The 26,844-nt window shown below is 37.5% G+C and overlaps 2 protein-coding genes and 1 long non-coding RNA gene across 6 annotated transcripts in view; 2 read left to right on the top strand and 1 right to left on the bottom strand.

Annotated features, from left to right (window-relative positions):
- LOC108608984 (lachesin) overlaps positions 1-26,844 on the top strand; it is a 184,671-nt gene that overhangs the window by 17,373 nt on the left and 140,454 nt on the right. For both annotated transcript variants that reach the window (XM_089461692.1, XM_089461695.1), the window contains exon 2: positions 16,184-16,235. The gene's annotated coding sequence lies outside the window, so the exon portion shown is untranslated. The remainder of the gene's footprint in view (positions 1-16,183; positions 16,236-26,844) is intronic.
- LOC149270180 (uncharacterized) lies at positions 21,257-23,184 on the bottom strand. 3 transcript variants are annotated; one of them, XR_016268464.1, is made up of 3 exons: positions 23,056-23,184; positions 22,761-22,991; positions 21,257-21,821 (listed from the first exon to the last, which is right to left on the bottom strand). It is a non-coding gene; the product is annotated as an uncharacterized LOC149270180 (long non-coding RNA). The 3 variants fall into 3 exon arrangements; XR_016268463.1 differs by having other exon boundaries at positions 22,761-22,978; XR_016268465.1 differs by having other exon boundaries at positions 22,761-22,946.
- LOC108608985 (uncharacterized) lies at positions 23,183-24,470 on the top strand. Its single transcript, XM_018000649.2, has 5 exons — positions 23,183-23,321; positions 23,433-23,612; positions 23,676-23,869; positions 23,939-23,993; positions 24,081-24,470. The coding sequence occupies exons 1-4, from the start codon at positions 23,274-23,276 to the stop codon at positions 23,952-23,954; spliced, it is 438 nt and encodes a 145-aa protein (XP_017856138.1). The 5' UTR covers positions 23,183-23,273; the 3' UTR covers positions 23,955-23,993; positions 24,081-24,470.

Here is a 26,844-nt window from a genome sequence, read left to right as displayed (position 1 = left end):
GCAGCACATGCCGCCATTTGCAGCAGCAAAATATCAAATTACAGCGATGTGTCTGAGAGTGAGTGTGTGTGTGTGTGTGTATGTGCGTATGTGTGGCACACTTTTATTGCTCCACTTGCTGTGGCACACCTTGTCTGTTTATACATCTCTCCCCCACACGCACACACACACACACACACTCCCACATACACACACTGTCTCTCTCTCTCTCTTGCTCTGTCTTTCTGTGTGTAAACTACTTAATGGTGTGTAAATTTGCCACGCGCTCGGCGTTCGGTTTCAATTTTGCGGCTAAGAGAAAAAAATTAAATTTGTTGTTGTTGTTGCTCGCCTTATTTTTTGCAGCTACAATTTCATTTGCAAACAATGCAAAATGCTCCACAGAGCGTATACGTAATGGCTGTGCGCAATTATACAGAAAACAAGGAGCGCACACAAATTTAATAAACCAAAAACCCTATACACTGGCAGCAGTCAAACACCAGCAGCAACAACAACAAAGAAAACAAAACAACAGTTAACAACTGTCTGCTGCAGCTGCTGTGTTTCAGAGAGCGAGCGAGCGAGCGAGAGAGAGAGAGCAAGAATGAGAGAGGGAGAAAGACGGGGAGAGGCATTTCAGTCGGCTGTTTAGTTGGTTAGTTCAATGTGAAGTGAATGAGTATTTTTCGCTTTGGTAGCAAGCTTCATTACACTGATCAACACAATTGCTGTGCGCCAATCAAATATTGACTGAAGCACTGAGGCAATTGTGGAGCTTTTGGGCCCCAAGCATTAAGCAGGTGTTGCGTTGCCTTATTAGTTCCTGATTAGCGTTTTTGTTGACATGTGATTTAAATTTAAAAAGAAATATATATATTTAGAGAAATTTTAAAGAATAAAAAATGTATAAAACTAAAATTAAATAATATATACATATATATATACAAGCTTTTAGAAGAGCTCAGCTTTGGGTTTTTGATCTAGAACTAAAACAAAAGAAATTCGCAGCTGAACAATTTATCGATAAACTTGTTAAACAGTGTTTTAAGCTCAGACTAGATGGGATAAATGGAAATTCGGATAAATTTGTTAAATGGATGAAATTGAATTCTGTGCTCTGCCTAGCTATGGCCTAACTGGAGCTAAGTATGCTGCATCTATTGGCCAGGGGCAAGAAAACAATGCCAGAGATGTTCGAGTCCGCAACTGAGGCGAAATCAATGTCGTAACTGAAACCCCTAATCGAAATGATATCTTGCAATGGGGTGGCAAATAAATTCGACATCGGCTGCGTGTGGGGAGATGTGTGGACACCTTTTTGGGTCTAGGCGTCGCATAAACAATACAATGCTGCCAGTTAGCCGAGTTAGCAGCTGAGTGACATTCAAGCCTGTTGGCAAAATTGTTACCAGAGTAGCAAGAATTTACGATGGGAGCACACACACACACACAGAGAGAGAGAGAGAGAGAGAGAGAGATAATAAAATTGCACCTGCAACTGCATCTGGTTGCAGCACATCCAATTGCAATGGATTAAGATTGGCTGCAGGCGGCACTGGCTGGCAGGAGGAAAATTGAATGCCGAATGTTGACTGCCGACTGCCGGGTGCCGGGTAACGGGTAACGGGTGTTGGCTGCCTTCTTGTATTGACTATAAATTTTCACTTACAACTGCGAAATCTTGGCATTGTCAATATACTGGCGCACTCGCCGTATACGTAATATATATAAATATATGCACATGTGTGTGTGTGTGCGTATGTACAAATAAAAGGCAAAGGGGTTAAGAGCCAACGGAGCATTGCCTGCCGGGGCCACATTTTAAATGCCAACATAAATTTTCAGCCTGTGTGTATAGACTGTCTCTACTTGTCCCTCTCACGCGCTCTCCCATTCGCACTGCCTCTCTCTTTCTTTTCTCGTTTTCTGTGTATGTGCCAGCACACTGCAGACAATCGTTTATAATCAGAAAACCAGAAAATTTCATGTAGCTGGCTGCCCTCAAAAAAAGAAAACGTAATACAGTTTGTGTGCAAGATGTGCTCGCTTAGACAATGCCCTGTGCCCAGTGGCCAACTGCTAGAGATACAAATATTAGAGCAGTTAGGCATCTACCATATATTAGATTGTATGTAAAATTCCTGGGGTCTCTGATATATCCATACAGCTCTCAAATGCCAAACAATTTTGTTTTTTTTTTTATCCGATTTGGTAATGAGCTATGAACTAGATAATTAGACGTTATCATAGCTATATTCAATCTTCTAAATACATAAATTCCAAAAAGAGATATTCATTATCTTGATTCTTATCGCCCAAATGGAAGAATGGTTTAATATTTAATTTCTATCGATCAAATCTTTTAACTAACTCTTTATAGATTTTTAACGATCAAATGTTTTAACTAAATCCTTATCGAGATCGAACAAAAAAATTAGTTATATGCCATTTTGAAACTTGGCTCTTATACCCTGTTTTTATTTTTAAATAAATCATTTGATTAGCTTTGTTTTTTAAATATTCATATATTTCATAGAATGACTAGTCTTAATGCAGTTGATCTACCATTCACATCTCTCATATACCTCTTTTTTGTCCAAATTGTTTGCTTCTTTGTGTTGTAGCATTATGGCTCGTATATCCATTTTCAAAGGATTCTTGGTATAAAAAGTAGCCACGGCCTTACATGTAGCTTACACCCAATGCTGTCCACGTGTCTCCGTCTCTTTCTCTCTCTCTCTCTGTCTTCTTTTTTTTTTTTGTGTTTCAACTGAAAATCTTTGAACTATGAAAAATTGATATTAGCTAAAAATACTTTTAGTCCTTGAGCTTATGCTGGGTGTATGTGCTTGGGTGTGAGTGTGTGTGTGTGTGGCATATGTACCTACTGTCTGCTCGCCCTCTACTGTTTCCTTTTGTGTCCTGTTCGTCCCTGTTCCGTTCTGTTTGTCCGGTGCTTGGGCGCCGCTGCTGGAGTGTGTGCACAATGATTAGGACTGAATGCCTCTGACCATAGTGACATCGCACACATTGTACAATTTACTTGGACTGTGATTCTCCCCATATATATATATGTATTCTTTTTTCTATTTCATGTTTGTGTTCTGTTGCTGTTGCTGGTGCTTCTGTTGTTGTTGTTGTTGTTGTTGCTGGCGACCGCCTGGGGACTGTTTCATTGGCTGTGTCCTTTTGGGCATATTCCATGCTTTGCTTTGGCTGCGTTTTATTTAATAAAGCAATTTACGCTTGACTAACATAAGTTATTGTCCAAACGCACTTATTTTTTCCAAAACAGAGCCCCCAACTGGCCAGCACAGATAATTTGTGGTGTTTGCTGGTGCACAAGGATCCCCAAGCCATGCCCCAGCCACCACTCAGACACTCATGCCAATTGTGTGGCTAGTTGTGCGGACGTCCGTATGTGTTTGCGTTTGCCCACTTGTTACAAATTGTTGAAATTAATTTACATAATAAAAAATGAATTAGCTGGGCAGCAGTCGTTGCCGCTCGGTGATAGAGTCATCGCACTCGGCAGGCCATTTCTCTTGTGGGGGACAGCTTATAAGCTGTCACTCTGACCATGATTAATTGAGATAAATTGAAGGCCAGTTGACACATTCGATGTCAGAGGCTTATCCAAGTAGGTTAAGCAAACATTTACTTACGGATATATGGCTGGCATATGTTAATTTCCGACAAGCAAATGGGGCTTCCCCATTTGGCGAGACTTGTGAATTTGGTTGGATTTATTGTCGGCAATATATAGATTGATCAAGGAGGAGAGATATGCAGCAATATGATAATTTTTGGAGACTGATAGTTTACTCCATTCTGATATCTTAATAATACTTTTATTCAGTATCTATGACTCGCTTTCCCTTTGTCCCTTTTCTGCCTGCATTGTCTTTATCAATTACACCATATTTTCTTCACTCTTAAGTTTTCGCTATTTGACTCTCTATCTCTCTTGTGTAGCCTATTTCTTGCTTACATCTTACTCTTTCTCCTACTTCTATATATTTCTATAGTTATTCTTCGTGATTTTATGCTTCGTTCTACCTCTACATCTTAATTCTTAGATCTTACTCGTTCTTCTTCATTTACTGTTTCGTTCTATTTTTTATATCTATCTCCTTATTTCTTAGTCTTTATTTTTATCTATATCTTTCTTTTAGCTATATCTTTCTACTTTGCACTTTTTACTTTGATTTTTATTTATTTTTTATTTAGTAGTTTCTGCTCTTACCCTTCATACTTCGTTATACCTCACTCATTCACACATTCTCACTCTCTTTCTGACTGAATCGCTCTCGTCTATCTATCTATCTGATTTCACTCCCCCTCTTACTTACTATTCTACTTTTTTTCTCGCTTCTTTCGAACTCTAAGTTTTCATACCTTATTTCATTTTACTACTCAGGTCGTCTTATCACTCTCTTATCTGCTTCTCTTAATCGCGCTTTCTTCCACTAATTTCACTTCCTCTCACTCGTCTATTTTCGTATCTTATTTAGTTTGTTTCCTTAAATTCTCGTCTCTCTGGCAGCTTTACAATATGATGCTCTTGGCAACGCACTTTGAAGGAATTTCCGCATTCACTCTCTATCTCTCTCTATTTCTCTTGCTTTGGGCTTCCCATTGCTGATAGTGTTTAAGAATCACGGTCGAACCCAATCAAGCCAATTAGTTTTGTGCCTCGAACTCGTCGATGGCATAGTTAGGGGCCACGCTATCAGCTGCCGGAGCTGCCAAACTGCTCAGGATTCGGGTGTCCCGGTGTCGGGTATTCCAGCAACACTGCTCCTGCAGCCCCTGGCACCTGCCTTGCCTCCTCTGCACAGCACTGTCAGCACCGCAGGCAACGCTTGCACCTTTCTGCATTACAAATGAACGTTGCAAGCAATTTTTTTTTGCACGCTTAGCGTTGCGGCACATTTTCTGTGCCCTTTGCGGCAAGCAATTGTTTTTTTTTTTTTTTATATTTTTTTTAGCTTTTTTGTACCATTCATTTCTTCCTTTTTATTTTTTGTCGAGCTGATGCACACATCCGCAACAGTAACGCCTGCGGCTCTACACGGCTGAGCTGCTGTCTGCTGATGTACCTCTTCCTGATGCTCAACTCTTCCTGCCGTTGCGAGCTCCATGAGCCTGTTTTATGCGTTTTGCCAAACTGTCAATCAATAGAATTGTGTGTGTGTGTGTGTGTGTGCGGCTTTTTTTTGCTTGCCATGCGTGGCATGTGAGCGCACTCGCGGGGGCGTGGCCCATGTGGGCGGATGTGGTTTGCATGGTAGGGTAGGCGTGGCCACGTGCAACGTCAAAGTTAACGTGCATCACGTGGCGTGCGCCTAAAGTGCTGCAATGTTATTTTTCGCTTTGTGACTGCGCTTTGGCGTGGTAACATTTGCATGGCGCAACGGAAAAACTAGCTGCAAAAAGGAAAGCGAATGCTTGTGCGAGGGCAATGCTCGACTGGTAAATACCGTGACATGAGATAGTTTATACAGAAAGAGTATAAATTGTTTAATAAGAGACATTCTTATGTACGAAATTAATCTTATATATAATATTTTCGTGAATATATAAAAATGAATATACAAAAATATTGCTCATTAGCAAACTTCAGTTTATCAGCTATCTCTGCCTAGTTATAAAGGGCAAAGCTGTGTATAACACGTCAACTGTTTCTAGAGAGTTCAATATATAAATTCTAGCTAGTTACCCTCTGCCGCATTTATAATACCCTCGGCTTCTCGTTTACCTTTTACAGGGTATGCTGCACCAAAAAGGTAGCAAACTGCGTTGCCAACAAGTGTCGTTGATGTATGGATACGTCGGTTGGCTCCACATTGAAGTCAACGCAAAATATTTTGGCAATAATTTAAAACGTTGCGCTTTGGCTCCGACGCAGCCTTTCAAATGGGCCCAATTGTGGTCAACAGCCGACGAAATGCCATGCAAAGTGAAAATGTTGCCTCTGCTGGCTGCTCTTTTCAGTTTTTCCTTTTTTTTTCGTTTCGTCTTTGGGCATTTCTTTTGCTCGTTAGCGCAGAACTTTGAGCCCACAGCCTTGCCAAAAAAGGGAAACAGAAGCGAGCTGAAAAAAAAAAAAAAAAAAAAAAAAAAATAGCTGAAGTGGATGCGTTTTGCATGTGCCTCCGATTCGGTTTGTGTCCTGCGCTTCATTGTCGTCCTTGACGTGCTCCGAGTAGGTGTGGGCCGAAGCGGGGCTAGACGAAATCAATACATCTATCCTCGACTTTGATAGCAGGCGACTAACGGAAGTTGACTGTCTGCTTGCTTAGGCATGCAATGCACAAACTCACACGCATGTGTGTGTGTGTGTCCATGTCTGCGTGCGTGTGTGTGTGTGTGTGTGTGTGTGAAAGTCATGATTATGTCTAATAGATGTCCAAGTCAATCGATGTTCAAACACTTGACACTCAAGCTCTTGCCTTTGGACGTGCCAAAGTCAAGCGATTTTTTTTTTCTCTCTCTCTCTCTCTCCCCTTCATGTGGCACAGCTTGTGTCCAAATTGCATTTTGAGTAGCCTTAAAGCAGGTCGAACTATGTGAACTTTATCAATTTGCTGGAGAATTCTTTATGGACTGACTGCCCGCGCAGCTAATGGGTGCGACAATATTTCGACTTAATTATATATATTTAGCAAATTGTATAAATTAATGAGCTGAAACAGTTTTGCCAAAAAGAGCGAACCACAAAAAACGCACTAAAAAAACGCCATTTGCGACAATCAAAATGATTAAGTGCCTCCGATACGAAGCAAAAATAAAAATGAAACAAAAAGAGACGAAAAAACAAAACATTAAACAGGGCAGAATAGTTGCTTTCCTGTGCTTGCCGAAGTTTAAATACACTTGCCATGAGATGGAGAAAGTCTTTTAAGCAGCTTTGGTCAGTTGGCTAGCTGAAGAAAATTTTCTATTTCTTTGACAGCTTTGTGGGAGTTCTACAAAAATGTTGCTTAAGCTTTATATTGATTAATTTATACATTAATGTGTTTATGGAGTTATATAAAATAATAAATATATATAGTATATGTATATATTTTATTTATTTTTATTTTTATTTTTTTTTACTACAGTCATTTGATGATACATTTGGAATGACAATAACTTATTAATTTATTTATTAATTATTGAAATTGTTTTAAATATTTAAATATTTAAATATTTTTACTTAAAAGTATTTAAAAAAAATTTTAAATTTTCAAATAGTATATAATACAAAATATAAGTTATATAAATATGAATACATAATAATGAATAAACTATAAGAAATAAAAAAGAAATTTCTATACCAACGTAAAGTTAATAAAACATGTACATACATAGCTACTATTTCAGCTCTATGGTAGCCTAATATGCTGGCCTATTATGTAAATGAGGTAAATAGGTAATTCCCTTAGCAATACTTGAATTCAGACTGCTGTCAAATTGAGAGACTCTCTGGACTGTGCCATCGATCGATGATGTTGTGTCATTTATCAATATCAAAGCAAACCACACTTGAGTACAAATTTGCAATGCCCTGTGCAAGGGTAAACAAAGAGAGAGAGAGAGAGAGAGCGGAATGAAAGAGAAAGCTAACATTGCGTATACGCAACGTGGCGTGGCCTTGCGCAATAAACACACAAAGTGCTGGACGCGGCTCGCTAAGAAATATGACCGTTGCGTCGCTTAAAACAATTTAAACTGCACGAGTGTGTGTGTGTGTGTAAGCAGATTCTTTTTTTTTTTTTGGTGTTCATCTTAAAAATACGCTTTAACTGTTTGCTCCTCCTGCCGTCTGCCGTCCGCCGCCAGCCACGCCCACTCCGACTTGCCAGCAGCAACAATAACAATAACGCCCCGGGGAGTGATTAAAATATAATAAATTTAAGTTGAAAAACGAAGAAAGGCAGCGGGCACAGACCGTAAGAGATTAAGTGCTACCCACAGCATAAAACCGCACATGCAAACGCCGCCCAGGCAACCCAAACCAGCCAGCCACCCAGCCAGCGAACCACCCAACCGACCGGCCACATGGTGCGGCTCTGCTTTGCTTTACCCTGGTCCGGCTGTGGCCCAAAAAGTGTGAACATAATTTAACATGCTGCCGCTTGGCTCAAGCTCTTTAGACAGCGTTCAAGTGTTTTGGCCAAATGAGTGAAACAGTGAGAGGCAGAGCAAGAGTGAGGGAGACAGATGGTAACTGAGAGTGAGCGAGCATGTGAGTGTTTTTCAAGTTGAATGCGAATTTGATTTGCGGCATTTTAATTTATGAACTGTTTTGGCTGTGTAGGCGGCACATCAACTTGTCCCGCTATACCAAGCCAAGGCAATGCTTGAGTCGCAGCTGTCGGAGTTGCTTTTGTGCTGAATGCCAAATCAAGCAGCTGCTCCACCTACAATTTGCATACTCGCTCAGGTGCGAAAGGGGCATATAGGTTTGGGGCTTGCATGATTGTACAGAAGGAAAGGAATGAGATATTGCACATATATATGTATAGCTGAAATCGTTAGATAGTGGGAACAGCATGAACAATGGGGAAAATCTAGGAATAGATGTCTTTAAAATTTGTGTACATTTTTCAAGCTAGCTTCAATATAAATTATTTTCATATATATCTCCTTAATCTCCGTACAGATTCTCTCAAAATAAATTCTTTCATATATTTTTACAACTTTTTGGAGAGCATGAGGCAGTCATGCAAACTCTGTTTTTTTTAAGGCTTTGCTGTATTTTAATTTTTGTATTTTTCCCCACTTTTTTTTGGGCAGGTTTCAGCTTCAGCCTCTAAGTTGAGCTGCTCGAGATTTTTTCTTGCCTGTGCTTTTTCCACTCAGAGTTTTCTTTACTTTGGGTTATCCGTATCTATGCGCAGCTCATGTGTGTGTGGTGGGCGTTTGGTCGGTTTATCAACGGCATGGCATAAATCTTTTATCTACCAGCCACAGCTGGGACTCTCCAGGAGTTTGCCGTATTCCATGCCTAATGAATACGCAGAAAGTTGCTAATGAAGCAACCAGTCGATGTGTCGGGGGCCATAGAAACCCATACGTATTTATGGCTCAGCATATGAATACATAAGATACAAACAGACACACAGATACTCGCACACAGTCACACACACGCACGTACAGAGCGAAAGTGCATAACTGTTTGGCTTATGTGTATGCATAAGCGACAGATTGAATAATTACACCCACGGGAGGGCAACATTGTACTTGCCACAAAAGATTGCACTGAACAAGGCCAAATGAGGTTCGACTGAGGCATGAGCATAATCTAGATATAAATGGGATGTAATGGGCAAGAACATTACTTGTGATGAAGCACTGTGCCTGTAATACAAACATGATATAAGCTCACTGATACCTTAAAATGCTAAAGTAACGAAGAGAAGGATTTAGAAGTTCATAAACATGTCAATGGACGCAAGAGAGAGTATGACCAAAAATATAGTAGAAATTTTACCCAGTATTTAATGTTTTTTTTTTTTTTTTAGATCAATCAGACTATAATAAATTTTTATATATTTTTACTTTTGACAAATTTAAATTAGAATTAAAAACAATGAATCGATATTTTAATTTGATTGATAACTCCGAATTTTTTATTGAAGTTTTTTATTCAATGATTTATGTCTGATGAACTAGATGTGCCGCAATTCAAACTTCTAAATAGTTTAAGCCCAAAAAAAAAAAAAAAAAAAATAAGCATAGGGGCTTGATCCAATGACTCGCACACTTAAGAGCTCTTGCCAAACTTTGAACTTAATTAAGAACTATGCGGCTTGAAAAGTTGCGGCTTATGCAACGAGCTCAATTTCAATTGTTTGGGGTAGGTAAATTGATTTTGATCCGTTTTTTTTTTTCACTTAATGCGACCAGAAGGTAGTAAAAAAAAAAAAAAAAAAAAAAAGAAGAAGTCCCTCTTGGTTTGAATGCTTATGGCGGAGCTAACATTGCGGACGGGTGGGAATTGAAGGGCTGAACCAGGGCAAATGGTAAATAACGATAAATAGGAAAAAGTTGGTTTGAAAATTGCTTGGCCAAAGGCAAAGTCAATGATGTTTGGACCACTTCACTGCAGTACTGCCAGAAACAACAACAACAATAACAACAGCGACAACAACAACAAGGAAAGCAACAATGAGCACAAAAGTCAAGTCTCGTGGCCGTTGCGTGCTTAAAGCGTAAAATTGTTTGTTATAAAATTCAATTGCTTCTGTGTTAGTTGTTGTTGCTGTAGTTGGCTTAATGCGCCAGTGCAATGGTCTAGAAGGCAAAAAAAAAAAAAAAAAACAAAACAGTAAGAGAAAAAGTAAGTAAGGGCAAAAAATCGGGAAAATGCCAAGAAAGTTTAGCTTCAAAGTTGAGTAGGTTCTTTTGTCTTACGCCGAGATTGTGCACTGCAACGAGTTTTACTATCAGTTGCGTTAGTTCCTTAGCTGGTGGTGCAACACCACACCACCCGGGCAGCACATTGCAGCACTACATGCAAATTAGTATGGGTAATGTTGAGCTCGAACTGACATGATTTAAGCTAGACATGAAAATGGCTATGCTCGAAATACAGACATAAATAGGCAATAGAAAAAAGGTATTCAGTCATCATGCATAATGAAATTGGATTAATGTGATAATAACAATGTTAATCAAAATAATGGTATACTAGAGATAATGAGAGTGATATTGACTGTAATAATGACTATGATGAGTAATGAGTAATGAGTAATGAGTAATGAGTAATGAGTAATGAGTAATGAGTAATGAGTAATGAGTAATGAGTAATGAGTAATGAGTAATGAGTAATGAGTAATGAGTAATGAGTAATGAGTAATGAGTAATGAGTAATGAGTAATGAGTAATGAGTAATGAGTAATGAGTAATACGTAATGAGTGATTAGTTACGGTAAAAAGAATGGATAATTTCATAGAAGAGTATGATAAATGACTATGATAATTATAATACTATGATAATTATAATAGCTGATGGTCTAATTGATGACAATGACAATATCGATGATAATAATATGAGCTCTCAAAATAAAATCATATAAGTAAAATCTGTTCTTTTATTCAAGAGCTTCCCATTTCATGCACTTACAATACTCTTAGAAAAAGAAAGAATATAAGAACACACTTAATGATTTTAATAATATTATATAAACAATTGTTTCTATAATATATATATCACTATTCCCATTTTGTAATCAAGGAATCCAATATGTGCTCACTCTTCGCGTCGCTGCGCGATGGGCAAATCCTCTATGTTCAAGCTTTCAATAAGTTCAGGTTTACATATATACATAAGAAATTGCGTATGTATTCAGGCGTATATGAACAGGAATTTGCTAGTTAGAGGGAATATGAATGGTATGCATTACCTGGCCATTATTTTATATAAGCAGCAGCAGCGAGTGCCTTAACGTGGCCCAGTTGTCAGGTGAGCTCGTTCTGAGTGTTATGAAGCTTCAATGTCGTCTATGCCATCTTTATCATCCGTAGTCCTGGCAACGCACAGCGGGCGGTGCCCGGGAATGTGCGTGTGGGCGGCGGATGGGCAACCTGTTGCCGGGCCACATTTATAGATCGTGCTTGACGTCGTTTGACAACAAATTGCGCATATCAAATTTACGAAAATGTCTGTGTGAAGGCTTGACAAACTAATAGAATTTCTTGCCTGACTGCCTATGCTGTCTCAGTGTGCCTCGCTCGCGAATGTGTTGCGCGCAAAGTGTTTGGTAATGGCCACCGTACTCCTTCCACTTGAGAATTGTAGGCGTTGTCAAAGGACGCGACGCCATGCGAAAGCTCAACTTGCTAAGTTAGCTACCAACCAGCTGGGTTCTGGCTCTAATGCCGCAATTTCGCGCTTCATACGCGGTTTGCGTGACACACTCAGCCTAATACACATGGCAACCCATCAAAGTGTCTGTGTGTGGGAGTGGAAGTGTATGCATGCGTTCTGTGTGGGTGTGTGTGTGTGATTGTCTGTGTGGAAGTTTACACTGAGATCCATTTGAGTGAGATATTAAAAATAATATGTATATAAATTTTTTTTTTTTTTTTTTTTTTTTTTTTAACGTAAATAAAAATTTTTAATCAGATATTTCAAAAAGAGATCCAGAGATCTATCAATGCACAAAGTTAAACTGTTTACAGATAATTTACTATAATATGTCTTAAGAATATATTTATAGAATCTTAAAAATATTTTACCAGAAATCAGATTATCAGATTTTCATAAATCTTTAAAGTCTTTTAATAGCTAAGTTCCATTTGATAGCTTAAGTAACCAAAACTCGCCTCACAATACTTTCCTTCCACAATTTGACACCCAGCTAAGTTACTATACATTTTCGCTCAGTGCAGTGGCATAAGCAAGACAATGCCTAAAAATTTACATATTTGCGGCTTTATAGCTGGTATATTAATGATTTTTATAGTATAATAATGCGTTATCACGCCGTAGTTTAGTCTCTCATGAGCTTAGATATGGCTAATTCATTTGTTTTACACACAGTCTTTCTCTCTGCCTCGCTCTCACTCTCTTGTTCTGTTACTAATTTGCCATTGGCTATCTCTTTCGTGGCCAGACAGGGTCATTTGCATACGTATTTTGAATTTTGATTGAGTTGTTGCACATAATTTATGGATACGGCTGCAGAGTCCAGTGAAGCATTTTGTTGTTGTTTTGCTGTGCCTTTTTCGGCATTTTGTTATAGATTTTCATTAGAGTTGGCATTAATAAACATTTTGTATGCCCTGATTTATTGTGCTGCATTATGCAAATTAGTGTCGCGCATAAATTCCTGAAATTATTATCCAGTCTGTTTCCCTAATTAAATGACAAAACATACCAAACAAATTGAAGCCAACTAAAACAAAAGCAAACCCAAAAGCAAAAAACAAAAGCAAAATATATATATACATGTATATATATAAATTTTCGTTTTTCGTGGCATTTTTTGGCCATAAACAGAATTAATAACCTGCCACTAATTTGTGAGCCAAATGAGATTTGTCAGCAAAAAGGAATTTGTTACGATAAAAAAAAAAAAATCAATAGATTTGCATAATTTTATTTTAACATAATTTTGCAAATTCTATATAGTTTTTGTTTCATTCCATTTGAATTCATTTGTAATTAGAGCGAATAATATTTTTATGTTAGAATTTTTACGTAATTCTTAATGTGCCATCAGTTCAAAAGTTTTCATGACTGTATGAAAATGATATGGATTTTATTTAATTTAAATGTCATTTATATTGAAAATAGATACTATATAATATTTATGGATATAATTTTGATTAGATTTTGAAACATATTTCAGCAAATCATATTGAATAATATTGTTGATCAAGGCATGGATTTCATATTTGATTGCTGCATTCAATAATTACATTTCTAATAAGTAAGAGTGCTCGACTACAAAATACCCTAAACTCCAAATTTTTTAAATATTTTCTTGTGCTTTCTTTAATACAAACACATGTATGTATACACACATACACATGCAAACGCATATATAAACATACAGCAGACGCTATGCTTGCGGGGGGAAAGAGCAGGATCTATTTCATATCCAGAAGCGGAGGTGTTCCATACTCAAAATATTAAGAGTCTATGTGTATGTATACAGAAACATAAAGTCGTCTGAAAGCAGTCTCCTTATCTCCATTTCATAGAAATATCATTCGTTTAGTTACTGCTCAGACTTTCTATACAATCTATGCCTCTTTTGGTTGATGATATCTTGAGGATTGAATTTGCTAAACTTTTATACATATTATATATTTTATAAGAAATTTTGTGACATAGCTGAGCATCTGCTTTTATCCTATATGACCTAAATTTGTTTTTCTGCTGCAATTTTGGTTTAAAATAACGCAAAAATTCTATTTTAGTCTCACATTCAGCATGAATACGTCAATATTGGATGGAAAAGTTTGTAATTAGTGGAATCACACGAATTGAAGGCTTGCCGCTGGCTGACAGCTTAGCCAAGCTAATTGGCATAATACTTGGTCCCGATTTAGGCCAAGTTTTTGTGAGTGAATGAAAGAATGTTTTGCGTGCCGCAAAGCGGCTCCAATTAGGCTAAACAACTGCATTAGACAAAAAGCCAGGGTGGGCGAGAGAAGAAGATAGATATAGACAGAGAGAGCGAGCGACTGTACCAAGCCCATTGAAACAGAATTTTCTTTTATGTCCATAATTGCTCTCATTTAAGGCATTTTATCTATAAAGCTGACGAATTTGCATTCAGCATTTAATGACGATGGTCAGCATAATTTTTATTTAATTTTTGGTATTTTGCAAATATTTCAGGGGCTGCCAACTGAAGGTATTTGCTTTGAATGATGCTCAGCACCTTTGAGGACTGTAGTGTGGTAGGGATGTTGTGAAAATATTTACTTTAAAGTGGAGTTTAGCTTTATGTTTTCCTGAGTCCTGCTTGAAGTATAATTTATGTTAATCAAATAACTTTGAAGCCGAGCAGAGCTCAAATAATGTTTAGCAAAAGATTTAGTAGAGTTTCATTTTGATGTATTCAAATTGAAGAGTCTACACTTATTCAGTTTCATAACCTCTAGTTAGATGAGTTTGTTGTCTTCATTATGCCAACTTTCCATTCCAATCTCTATTCTTGTATAAACAAAAAACTAACTTAAGCTACTTTTGCATACATCCAAAAGTTTAGTCTCACATTTATTATACAAGACAGGATATTTTCCAGTTGTTGCGCAGCCCGAAGAGCTCCATTTGCGCTTCACTTTGATTTACACTTTGTTTACCTATTTAGTCGAGCATGATTATTACATAACATTTTATGCTTTTAATCAAAAATCTGAACGCCATGATGATAAATGTTTTGCTTGTCTGCCCAACCCAACTCCGGCTCCGGCTAGCGCTCCGACTCCTGCTTGGGTGCAAATATTCATAATTCAATGTTTAAACCGCAATTCATGTTCGTCTTTTATATATATACATATATATTTTCTGCTTCTTTTTTACGCTTTTGGTCGGGTTTGGTCGAGTTTGGTAACTGCTGCCAGTTTTGCTTTTTGGCGCTTGCTGCTATTCATATTAAAATTGGTTGCAACAGCGGCTGCGGGCTGCAGCCGCTTACCTGGGGTAAACCTGAAAAGCGCTTTTGCATTTTCATAAATTTTTCGGCTCTGCCCACTGAAATCGACCCACACACACACAGACACAGCCACAGCCACACAGAGCTGCCCCCATTTTGTTGGACTACATAATTTAGCCTCTGTTGTACTCGAGTCGTGCCTTGAGTTTTATTTTATATCCAGACTCGTCCTCCAAGCCCCATGCCACTGGCCACAGCCGTTTGCAGTTCATGCAATAAAATTGAAATTAATTTTTAGTGATTGCGGATGCGGTTCAATCTGCCCGCCACGCCCATTTCAGACAGCCGCTACGCGTTAACCAAACGCATAATTTTTGAACCGCTTGGTCATCGGCGTCGCGTCGGCGGTGGTTTAACACCGCATATGGTTAAGACCGCAATTGAATTGTAAATTCTTACGGCCAGCATATGGTTAAAAATGCTCGAATTTGCATGCATTGAGAGAAAAGAAGTTAACACAATGGAAGCTTTAATTCAGTCAGGTCTAGCTTGAACAATGAATGCTTGAGTAATGTGTAGAATAATTTAGAATCTGAATTAAGCTGAGAATTATAAATACATATTTAATTTAACCCGCTGAAAGCTTAGTGCTATGGAAAAAATTTAAATTTAATATAATTTAATTTAATAAAAAATATTTTATTTTTATGAATATTTTTTCTCTTTTTTCAAAATTGTTTATTTTAATTATTTTACGTGTATTTTTGTATACATAATTTTTTTTTTTTTTAATTTCAAATACAATACAATACATATTTAATTAATTTATTTATTTACCTATTTCTGCATTTTTATTTATTTTTATTGACAAGAAATTTACTATTTAAATATGTTAAAAAATTATTGTCCCAGCTTGCAAAACTAATTTATTTTAGTTCAACAATTTAAATACAGTTCTGCTCTCATTACTAAAATGAAGATTTTCGCTGAGTGTACGTACTCATAAAAATACTTTCTTAAATAACTCTTACTAAAGAAATTCCGAGTTGCAATTAATGATGAATTAATGAATTTGATTTGTTCTCTGTCAATTTTAGGCAGCATCACATCGAACGCTTTCCACGTGGATGCCACTTGATTAAACAACAGGTAATTAAATTATATCTCAATAGCAGTTGTCAGCGAGCTGAAGCAAAAAACGACACACATCATATACATGTCAAATACATGTAGATGCATATATCACTTGAATCGTCTGGGAGCTGTATTAATTACGATTCTGTGTCATGAAGTGGTTCATTAAAGTGACAGTTGACACTGAAGGATATTCGTAAATGCAAATCGGTGTCCTTAAGTGTCTTTTTGGTATTTCGACATCACTTTCAGCTCACATATCGCTCATCCACTCGATGACAGCTAACAAGAAATATCATTTAGAGCAACGATTGACTGATTAATTGAGTTGAGAACTGGTGGAAATGAGTGGAATGTAAGTGAATAAAATGAATATTTTATTGGATTGAATTGATTTGATTTGATTTCTTTTTTTGTGTGATTTGAACATGTAATTGACAATGAATATTAGTGATGCTGAAATAAAAAATTAGGTGTGGGAAATTAATTTGAAGGAAGTTTAAATAGATGAAGGTTTATAGCTCAAAGTATATAAATATATTTAATGGAGTATTGGCGATGAAAGTAGAGCTTTGATAAATCGATAGATAAATCTTAAAGAAATAAAGATCAAGTAATCTGCATAGCACCTTATAGCTAATGTACACCTAGAGAGATTTTTCATATCCTTTATCACTTTGAAATAAACAGCCTTTAAGCTTAGTTGAGAGAAACATGATATTTCATTCCATTTACACCCTAGGGGGGTAATATTTGAATGATAGCCCAGGAAATTTGTCTTCTAAGGCAGTTTTTGACTATGGTTCCGCTATCGTTATCGTCATGCCGATGCTAATCGTTATCGTTCATTAGCTTAGCCTCAATCATTTGGCAATTAACTCAATTAGTTAGCCACAAAAGTTGCCCACAAACGTCTTTTTTTTGGCCAAAGTCGACCAAATGTTCTGGTCTAAGCCATGTTTACATTGGGGCCAATGGAGGCAAGGGCATTGCCAATGGATTGGATAGGTGCTTGCCTGTGTCGGTCTCTCTCTGTCTTTTTGTCTGTCCGCCTGACAAAGGGTTACTTTTCAACCAGATCAAATAAAATTTGAACAAAAGTGTCCTTTGGACATTGTGCAGGACATGGGCGAAGGGTGCGCATTTAATTAGTCGCAGCTGCTGTTGCCTTGGCAATGCTTGAACTTTGACCAAAGGCAACTCAAATCAAATGAAACTAAGAGGAAGCTGGCGCTCGGCAGCTCTTGTCATCTTGGCTAATTGAAACGTTTATAATAAAACTTTATTGTCAGCCTTCGTTCGGATGGGTTCGACTTGTGTGTGTCCTGTTTTTGTTTGCTATAAAAGATGCTCTGCTCCTGCTTTGTCTATATATATATTGTTCCTGTTGCATATCCCTCATAATTTTCACTGTCTGCTGCCCTGCTACTCACATTTTTTTCTTTTTTCGGGCACTTAATTAAAAGATTACTTCTGAAAACTTTGGGTCTGAGAACTTAACGTCAACAGCTAACAGAGCGCACTGTGCGCACTGTTTGCCCAAAAACTTAAAACAAATAAGAGGAAATTGCAAAAGTAAACACATTTAGACACAAACACACACAAACAAACACTCACACACACATAGACTCACCCGCACACTTGTTAAAAAGTGTTTGGTTAGACGACGAAGAAAAATGTGAAACTTTAATTTAGCTGCACTTGTACTCCATTTCAACAAGGTTGCACTTTAAAGCTGACACTAAGCCCCCCACAAGACTCGACCATTCTACCACTATTCTACACTCTGCTACATAGTTGAGCATTCCATATAGTACGTGTTACGCATACGTTTCAACTTTTGCCCACTTGACAAATAGCTGCAGCAGCAGCAGCAGCAAAAAAATGGAAGGAAAAAGTTGCATCATTGGAAAGTTGCATAGGTAGAGTTGCAGCCGATGCCCCTCTGCCCCTCTGCCCCTCTTCCCCTCTGCCCGGCTGTCCCATGCCACACGCATTTCACTTTATTATATGTTATATGTTTGAGCATCTGCGAGGGTAGCCTATTATGTCTTTGAGCCATTGCTTTGAAGTCTGGATGGCCCTCGTTTCATATTTCATGGGCAGTTTCTAATGTTTTCAAATATATTTTTGGTATTTTCAGACAGTTGGAGAGTTAGGCAATTCAAATATCGCTAATCTAGATAGACAATATTTTGTTATATTATGCTTGAATTGTAATAATCTATACCATTATATACCATAATCTGTACTATTGTGAGGACATGTCTAATTCGATTTTAAAATCATATTTATATTATTCTTTTGAATTACTGTAAGCCTACATGTACTTAACATTCAGTTTAATATTTTACTTATTTGTCTTCCCAAATCCTTTGGCAACTCTCGCCTCATAAGCTAATTTTCCGCTTATATGAAAATGTTTTCAAATGTCACCTTCTGTTAATTTTTTTTTATTTTTAAGCTTTCTGTCAAGTATGTTTTATTTATTTTTTTATGCCATGTCTGACGGCGTTGGCAAACAAATTTGCAAAGTTTAATTTCACGTTAATAATGTTATTTGTCGTTTGTAATTTTTATTTTGATATTAATTTCTTTTTCCCATGCGACAAAGTTAAGAGGCGGTCATTGCACCTACACATGCACACATATACACATTTATTACATATGTATATATTTTTTATTAAAAAATACTTTTTTTTCCAAAAGTTGTTTGACGCGTTTGACGGTATTCGTTTCTCTTTAGACGCGAAACTTTTTCTGATCAAAGGCTCGTAATACACACACACACACACACACACACACGTGTTTTTCATTACCAAGTTGTGTGTCTCTGTGTGATTGTGTGTGTATGTTCTAGAGATTTAATTGGTTTTTTGAAAAAGTTCAACAAGCCATGCTAATTAGTTGCATGTAGTAGCTTTGCCTTCAGTCAACGCGGCTGGCTTTGAGTGTGCAGCAAAGCTGCTGTGCAGCAGCTTCAATAAACTTCATTTTATATATATGTATTTAGAGAGCTTTATTTTTGTGAATTACTTAACCCATAGGAACTTTTTAAGCATGTAAGCAATTGTACCAAACGAAATAAATATTTTAAGCTCTTGCCAAATTCGTAAGCAAAATAAATAAAAGTATAATTATAACAGAATTATTTTTGTTTGACAAAGATTGTTTGTTGGAATGTTGATTGAGTCTCGATTATCGAATGATATGTAGAGCATATTGGTTTTGTGAAATGTGGCAGCGATCATAATGATATGAGCTCTGTTGCTGGTTTCAAGTTTGATATATGTTTACAAAATAAATATGGATGTTTTTGTATTTTCTGTGAAAGTGGTTTCAAATTAAGCATAGAGAAGACTCTCAAACTCTTTAGGAAACTAGCGTATTAGATAGGCATACTGAGCAAATGAGTAGCTTTTATTATTTTAGGAACTGTTATTTGATAGATTTCTCATCAATTTAAATATTTCTAAGTAACTTCTTTAGTGCAACTTGAATACCAAGGTCTTATATAAACCTTTTCAGCTAACAAGTGTTGGGTATGCTTCAGTCTGTTAGACCCGCTTACGAGGTGGTCTTTTGCCTAATTCTTAACGCAAGCTAAGGTCTTATATAGTATGTTTCATCTAATAAGTGAGCTTAACAGAGTATGCTTCAGTCTGTTACACCCGACACGATGGCCCTAGAGCATTTTGTCCAATTCCAAGCCCAAGTTAAGGTTAAGGTTAAGGTTAAGGTCTCACATCATGTGTTTCATCTAATAAATGTTCCTAACAGAGTATTATTCAGTCTATAAGACCCGCTTTCTTTCCATTTGTTTCTTTTCGTTTACTAATTTACGATTTTGACTTTGCATAAAGCAAGCTCAGCGTGTGACTGAAATAAATGCCAGCGAAATCACATGCAAATGCTGCTATTTTGGCAGCTTTTACAGTTGAGGCGGATGTGTGTGTGTAAGGGGGCGTGGTCTGCTATCTGTTGGCAACTATTGTGTATTACATATATTGTGTTTAATGTGCAAAAAATTGAGCCCAAGCTCCAGCTGCAACTGCAAAATAATTAAATTCCAGCTGCAAAGTTTATAGCAAGCCCAATGTCTTAGTAATTTCTTGACTGAGGGCGCCTGTGTGTGTGTGTGTGTGTGTGGGGGGGGGGGGAGTTATCGCGTGTGTGTATGTTACAGCAAGTTATGCCCCCAGCTTATTGCTGCTGTTCCCGCTGTGCATACTGCTGTTGTTGTTGTTGTTATTGTTTTTTTGTTAGCTTGCTTTCATCTGTTGTTGTTTGCTTTCTTACGGCCTGTCAGTGGCTCAGCGGCTCAGTGGTGCAGTGATGCAGTGGTGCAGCGCTGCAGTGCTGGGAATTATATCGTTTGGCTTGTAGTTTGTTGTTGTTGTTGTTGTCATTGGCTTTGTTGCACTTTTCTTGCACATACCGGAAGGAAATGAGCAAAAATGACAAAGTTAACGGATGCGCACAAAACACAGTGCACACAGAGTCAAGCACACACACACACACGCACACACAGAGAGAGACACAGAAAACCACACATATACAGACAGAGAAAGTAAGCGTATGATGTCCTGCGTGTATGGCCAATGCCCTGGCGCAGGATATGTGTGCGGAAAGCACAAAATTTTACATGTATTTGATTTATGTGCGCTCTCAACTCTCAAGCAACACCAATGTAAGCTGTCATTGTGTGTGTGACTATATGTGTGTGTGTGTGTGTGTGACGGTCATGAAGTTCCAATATAAACACAAGCATACAAACACACACAGTCACATACACAGTCACACACATATATACCTATACATAGTTGTTCGTGCATATTTCAGCACTTTTACAGAGCAAATGTCCTGGCAAGTAAGCAAATCATAGCCTACATTTCCGTTGTTGTTTTAACAAGGCAAATGCGTCGACTTTCCTTTTTGCCATGCACTTGCATTCGGCCATGATCAATTTGCCATCGAATATGTAACAATAAAAGGTAAAGATTCTGCTTAACAAATAAAATTCTGGAAGAGAAAGAGATGGTTTCAGTTCGCAGTGATGCATCGATTTTTATTGATGATATATTTGGGATTTTCGCATAAGATATCGATTTGAGGATTTTTGGATAGATCTATAGCATATATTATAGTTGCAAGCAGCTAAGAGATCGACTCCAGCTTGATCAAATATGTAGATGCTACACTTTTTAAATTTGAAAAACATGTCAAAGCTATGAATAAATTACACTCTTAAATTCCTTTCCTCGGATTCACTCTTCACTCCGTATCTCCTCAAACTTCTCTGAAATGCATCAGAAATGCACAGTGAAAAAGTGTCTCTATATTTTTATGAAAGCGTATTTACACTTCGTCATCTCATAACTTGACGCATTTTCTTTGGTACTTTTCTTTAGTTTTTGTTTTTTTATTTTCAGTCTCTTTCATTCCACTTTGGATGCGCCTGGGATTGCACATACTTTTCCACGAGCTCTCCCGGCGTATATATAAGCCTGTAAAAGTTGCTGCTTGAAAATTTGCCCATAAATTTGCCCAAGTCTCTTACAATATCCTGGCGTACTAGTTTTGACTGCCCTGCGGTCCAACCTGCAATTGTCGTGGCTTTAAATTTTCTAGGCCATAGCAGAATATCTTGTTTTTAATAAAAATCGATACGAAATTGGCTATTTAATGAGCCAAGTGTCGAGCTGTCATCGAATCGTAGCAAAATTAAATAGAGAGACATAGAGAGAGAGAGAGAGAGAGAGAGAGAGAGGTATAGAACTAGCAAGAACAGTTAGTAAAGTCGTGGCGGCGTTGAGGGTAGAATTGGGCTTGTAGTTGATTCAAGTTATGTTTTGGCCACTTTGCCTTTCATTGTTATACATTGGAGGCTTGGGTATATGGATTTGGGTATCATGTGTTTTTTGAAGATGTACTCTATTTTTTATTTGAGTCGAAAACTACTTTTCTATCTTTAAAATCTATCAGTAAATCATATTTACAAACAGTTACACTCCTTTTCTGCTGTGACTTCTTTGAAAATCGAAAAATCTGATTTTTTCAAAAATATCTCGAGAACTATGTGTTACGACTATAAGGTAAGCCATGATAATAATTTCTGTAAATTATATTTTAGACATGTTCAATTATTTTCCAAATTTTGCTCAAAATCCACCGGAAATCGATTTCTTGAGCATTGCTTGGGAAATTTAAGAGGTACGGCTCGTTCACTGTGAATATGTATTGCTCTAGGACCCAGTAGTACACTTTCGGATAAGACGATAAGTTATTTTCAGGCATTACTCGAGAACTGTAAGAGCTACAATCATCAAATTTGCTGTGTTCGTGCTGCTTTAGTGGTTTTAGCTATAGCAAAAATATTTTCCTGGATATGTACCAAAAAAAGTTTTGAACCAGCTTTAAGCTGCATCGCTTGGCACAGGGTATCTTCTAGTTGAACATGCCCAACTAAAACACTTTCCATTGGTTTGTTTTGGCTTCGTTTTGAAATTTCATTTATCAGGGCCATAAAACCTTACTTACCACGGCACCTCCCACCTGACCCGTCTGCTAACTGGACCCCATTGCCATCCCGTGTCAACAGGCAATTATTATAAAAGCCTGAGGGTTGAGTTCTCTGGCTGGGCTGGGCTGGGCCCGGCTTTCGGCTCTCGGCTCTCGGCTCTCGGCCGGGTCTCTGGACGCGCTGGGCCCAGGTATGGGCCACGTCTACAATTACGAGTATGCTAAATGCCAGGCGACTGAAAAATGTGGCTTTAAATTGCATGAAATCATCGCATCGCATTCCGCAACTAATGAAATTAGCGATACGACTTACCCCCCAGCCAAACGAGGTCAGTCCTGGGGCAATAACGGTGTCGGCAATGGAACCCTTTTCGTTTTCGTTTGGCTTATTTATATTTATTTTATTTGATTTTTTGTTTTTTGTTTGTATTTTTCAGCAGGATCTGAAGGGGGCTTGTCGTTGTTATCCCCAGTTGTGTGGGCGGTCGCATCGGATTTGCTTTTTCTGTCAGTGATTACAAAATTCACAGTATGACAGTTTTTCGTTTCGCAAATTGGACATTAACAATTATCTCAGCGGTAAGCTAGGCAAAGATCGCACCAGAAATCCACTTAATCAATAAAATAGTTGATCCAAAGTTTACTCCTGCATGACAATCAATCCATCAATCAATATGTATATTCAAACAGCTATTCGAACTGTTCGCAATCTATTTCATTGTCAAGCTGCTTCACTCGCACTGTGTCCGGGGCGGCGAGTATAGTGTCTCAATATGGTTCCTCATATATTTTTTACCAGGCATTACCCTACATACGATATTTTTGGCAATATATCGAATCTTCTGTAGCAGTCTGGGCCTGGACCCAATTGTGCGTGAGTATAGCTATGCAATTGATTCACATTCTTTAAAATCAATATTGTATCCCTTGCAGTCCATAATATTCAACTTGACCTGCGGAGCTTTGCTGTTAATTGCTGCTAGCATATTGCTCTACGCTATGAAGGATCACTGTGGCAATGAATCGGCAAAATATTTCTATATAGCAGGTGTTTTTGGATTATTGGCGGGTGTTTGCCATATATGTAACGGCGTTATGTGCCTGTTTTTTATACCACTATTCGAATTGTACGTATTCTCCACTACTCTCCAAATACAATTTTCCCTCGCTTCTGCTCATCGATTTCCTATCCACAGCAAATTGGCAAAGTGAAGAGCAGCAAATTGATAATCATGTGCCGAGTAGAAAGCTGTAATAATTTCAGATAATATATTAAATTGTCGTTCCCCTTTCGGAGTGCATTATTCTAATAAAGTCTTTTTAACTTCCATGGTCTAGCTTGTGATATGATGCATAGGAAATCGAATGTAATACGTAGGACTTGGAGATATGACGGCGCATATGTATATATCTGAAATGGCAAGAGCATAGCTTGTAGAGCAGACGCGCGCAGAATGACGCTGAGAGGGAGAGAGAGTGGGATAAATATATATATGTTATAAATGATTGTCATAGCTGATCTCAATCTGCTCAAGAATATATATGTTTTAGTAATCCCATCTGCCCATCAAGTTTAGGATTCAAAATTAAAATGAGGTGTTGAATGTGCACGTTAAGCTTTGCCAGCAACTTGTCTTTGATGTTACCAAGTCAAAGAAAAACTTTTGGTTTCATTGCATATTTTCTTCACTTAAACTGATTAAATTAAAGTTAAGCGAATTGATTAAATTTCGTTTGTTTTGTTTTAGTTTTTTCTTTTTTTTTTTTCCTCCTCTATTTTATTTTCTAGTTCCCAGCCTTAGCCAGCAGCTTCAATCAATTTCACTTGAATACTTCCTATGAACCCTTTTCGGTGTTCCACTTTATTGAACTGCGGCCGAGCCCAACTAGTTGTGTGGGTTGCTCTTGTTATTGTTGTTATTTGTTATTATTATTGCTGGAGCGTCTAGCCGGGGGGCAATAATCAATATTTTGTATTTTGGCGACCTTTGCGTGTTGCTTAATCGCTGGAATGCCAAAAAAAAGAAGGAAAGGGAAACTAAAGTGGAATATGGGAACCCACAAAATATTGTCGACAGCTCAACTGAATGGAGCCGAACTTAACTAAGCTCAAGCGTTGTGGAAAGCTCTAATCGTGTATTATTTACTCAGCTGCCAATCAATAAATTGCTTTTCGCCAATCATCATTGCATGAAACGAGTCCCGGGAACTTAACGCAGTGTGCGTCATAATTGTTTGGTATTTTCATTAAATTGTCAGTTGGCATTAGAGTTCGGATGGCAAAGCACAGTGGGCAAAGATGTTGGAAATCTAAGCAAAATTCTAGGCAAAGAATTTTGTAAGAATGTTAGCTAAATAGATGTTCGCTCAAAGAGCAAATAGTAGGAATATTATAGTTAGGCATTACCGACTACATAATACTCGCTAATATCTATATTTTATTTTAAAAGAGAATGTATATTTTTTTCAATTTATTTTTATTTATTTTTTTATGAATAAAAATAATTAATAAAATTATAAAATTAATTTAATAAAATATATATAATATAATATTATTTTAAGATATTATAAATAAAAATATAATGAATTTTATTGTATAGATACAATATATTAAATATATGTAAGCTTAATCAAAATAATATTTTGCACATCTCAAATTCTGCTTTAAAATTTGTTATTGATCGACCTATTTATCCAGTTTGTAGTATGGATTCAATCTTTGTATTTTCATTTCCATTTTCTTCTTTCTGAGATTATTTATCTACTCTAGTTAATATTCAAAATTTTGATGTGCCTCTCCATGGCAAGAGTGCGTGATTGATATACGCATTAGATATGCATGCTTCGTCAAGTTGTCACGCGCAGAAATGGCAGGCCTTCAATCAAATGCGCAAGATTGACAATCAGGCGATTCAATTCAATGCCCGTGCATATTCATAAGCATAAAGGACTTGCTAAAGAGCGCAGCTCAGAATAGCTGACAATCAAACAGACAATCGACTGACTCACTGACTCACTGACTGACTGACTGATTGACTGACTGACTGGCTGACTGACAGTCATATATAGACAGACACAGCCAGTTGCTAATATATGCAATCGGATGCGAGCGCATGAAATGAATGCGAATGAGTTCATGTAAATCTGTTGCCGCTGCTGTTGCAGCTGCAGCTGCAATTGTTGCTGCTGCTGTCAGTCAATTGCCATCGCTGATGATGAATGTAAACAGACAGCACATATACTTTCCCTAGGCCAGCTCAACTAGTGCCCGTATTTTAGATTTTAGTTTCTGTTTTACTCCCTCTCGCTCTCCCTCTCTTTGACTATTTCACATTTCTCAATTTGATGACTTGACATGCGATGCCAACAAAGCGCATAAATATTAAATTGTAGCGCTCGCCCGAAGCTATGAAATGTCTACAGAAACTACTGAATAGAGCTGTACAATTATCGTGCCACAAAACTATCGCATCCAATATCGAATAGGTTGATAACGAAACTAGTCTGAGAACTATAGCATATATCATTATTCGTAATTTATTCAGACTAAGTTTCTACATTCTTAGACTTGAGTCATCTTTATAATAAATTTTTAATATATTTTTAAACACTGCACGATGTCATTAAAGGCACATTTAAGCATTTAACAACACTATAATTTTATTGAATTTTTTTTTTTTCTTTTTTGAAACCCAAACACTCGCCCGTCTCTAGGCATGTTGTTAATGAGAAAGTAGTTAGTGTGTTTGTGGGCAATTTTTTGGACACTTAATTAAATACTTGTACGCTTGATTAACTGGACGATTTCTGATTTGGGCACTTGGTCTAATTAGTGCCAGTGCCATGTCATAAATTTGATAGCAGGCAGTTGCCACAAGTCAGGCCGCTAGCAGAAAGCCCAAAGCTGAAAGCAGAAAACTGAAAGCAGAAAGCAACATGCCTCATTTGTCAAAATGTGTGCACTGCATGCAAATGGCAATAGCAGCAGCAGCAGCAGCAGCAGCAACTGCCATAGCAACGGCAATGCCAGTAAACAAATGTAAAAATATTTGGCACTTAAAGTGCTGCCAGACAAATACGACAAACGTTGAAGAGTCATTTA

The sequence above is a fragment of the Drosophila arizonae genome, chromosome 2 (genome assembly GCF_054131065.1).
Source record: "Drosophila arizonae isolate 15081-1271.41 chromosome 2, UAZ_ARI_1.0, whole genome shotgun sequence".
In the NCBI taxonomy this organism is placed as follows: Eukaryota; Metazoa; Arthropoda; class Insecta; order Diptera; family Drosophilidae; genus Drosophila; species Drosophila arizonae.
The sequence above is the reverse complement of the archived record's forward strand: the minus strand, read 5'-3'. Positions and strand labels throughout refer to the sequence as shown.

Bases quoted from the DNA above. Each gene is read 5' to 3' on its own strand.
- LOC108608985 (XM_018000649.2), top strand. From the start codon at position 23,274: ATGACAGTTTTTCGTTTCGCAAATTGGACATTAACAATTATCTCAGCG. The intron at 23,322-23,432 runs GTAAGCTAGGCA...ATATTCAAACAG, and splicing joins CATTAACAATTATCTCAGCG to CTATTCGAACTGTTCGCAAT. The intron at 23,613-23,675 runs GTGCGTGAGTAT...TATCCCTTGCAG, and splicing joins GTCTGGGCCTGGACCCAATT to TCCATAATATTCAACTTGAC.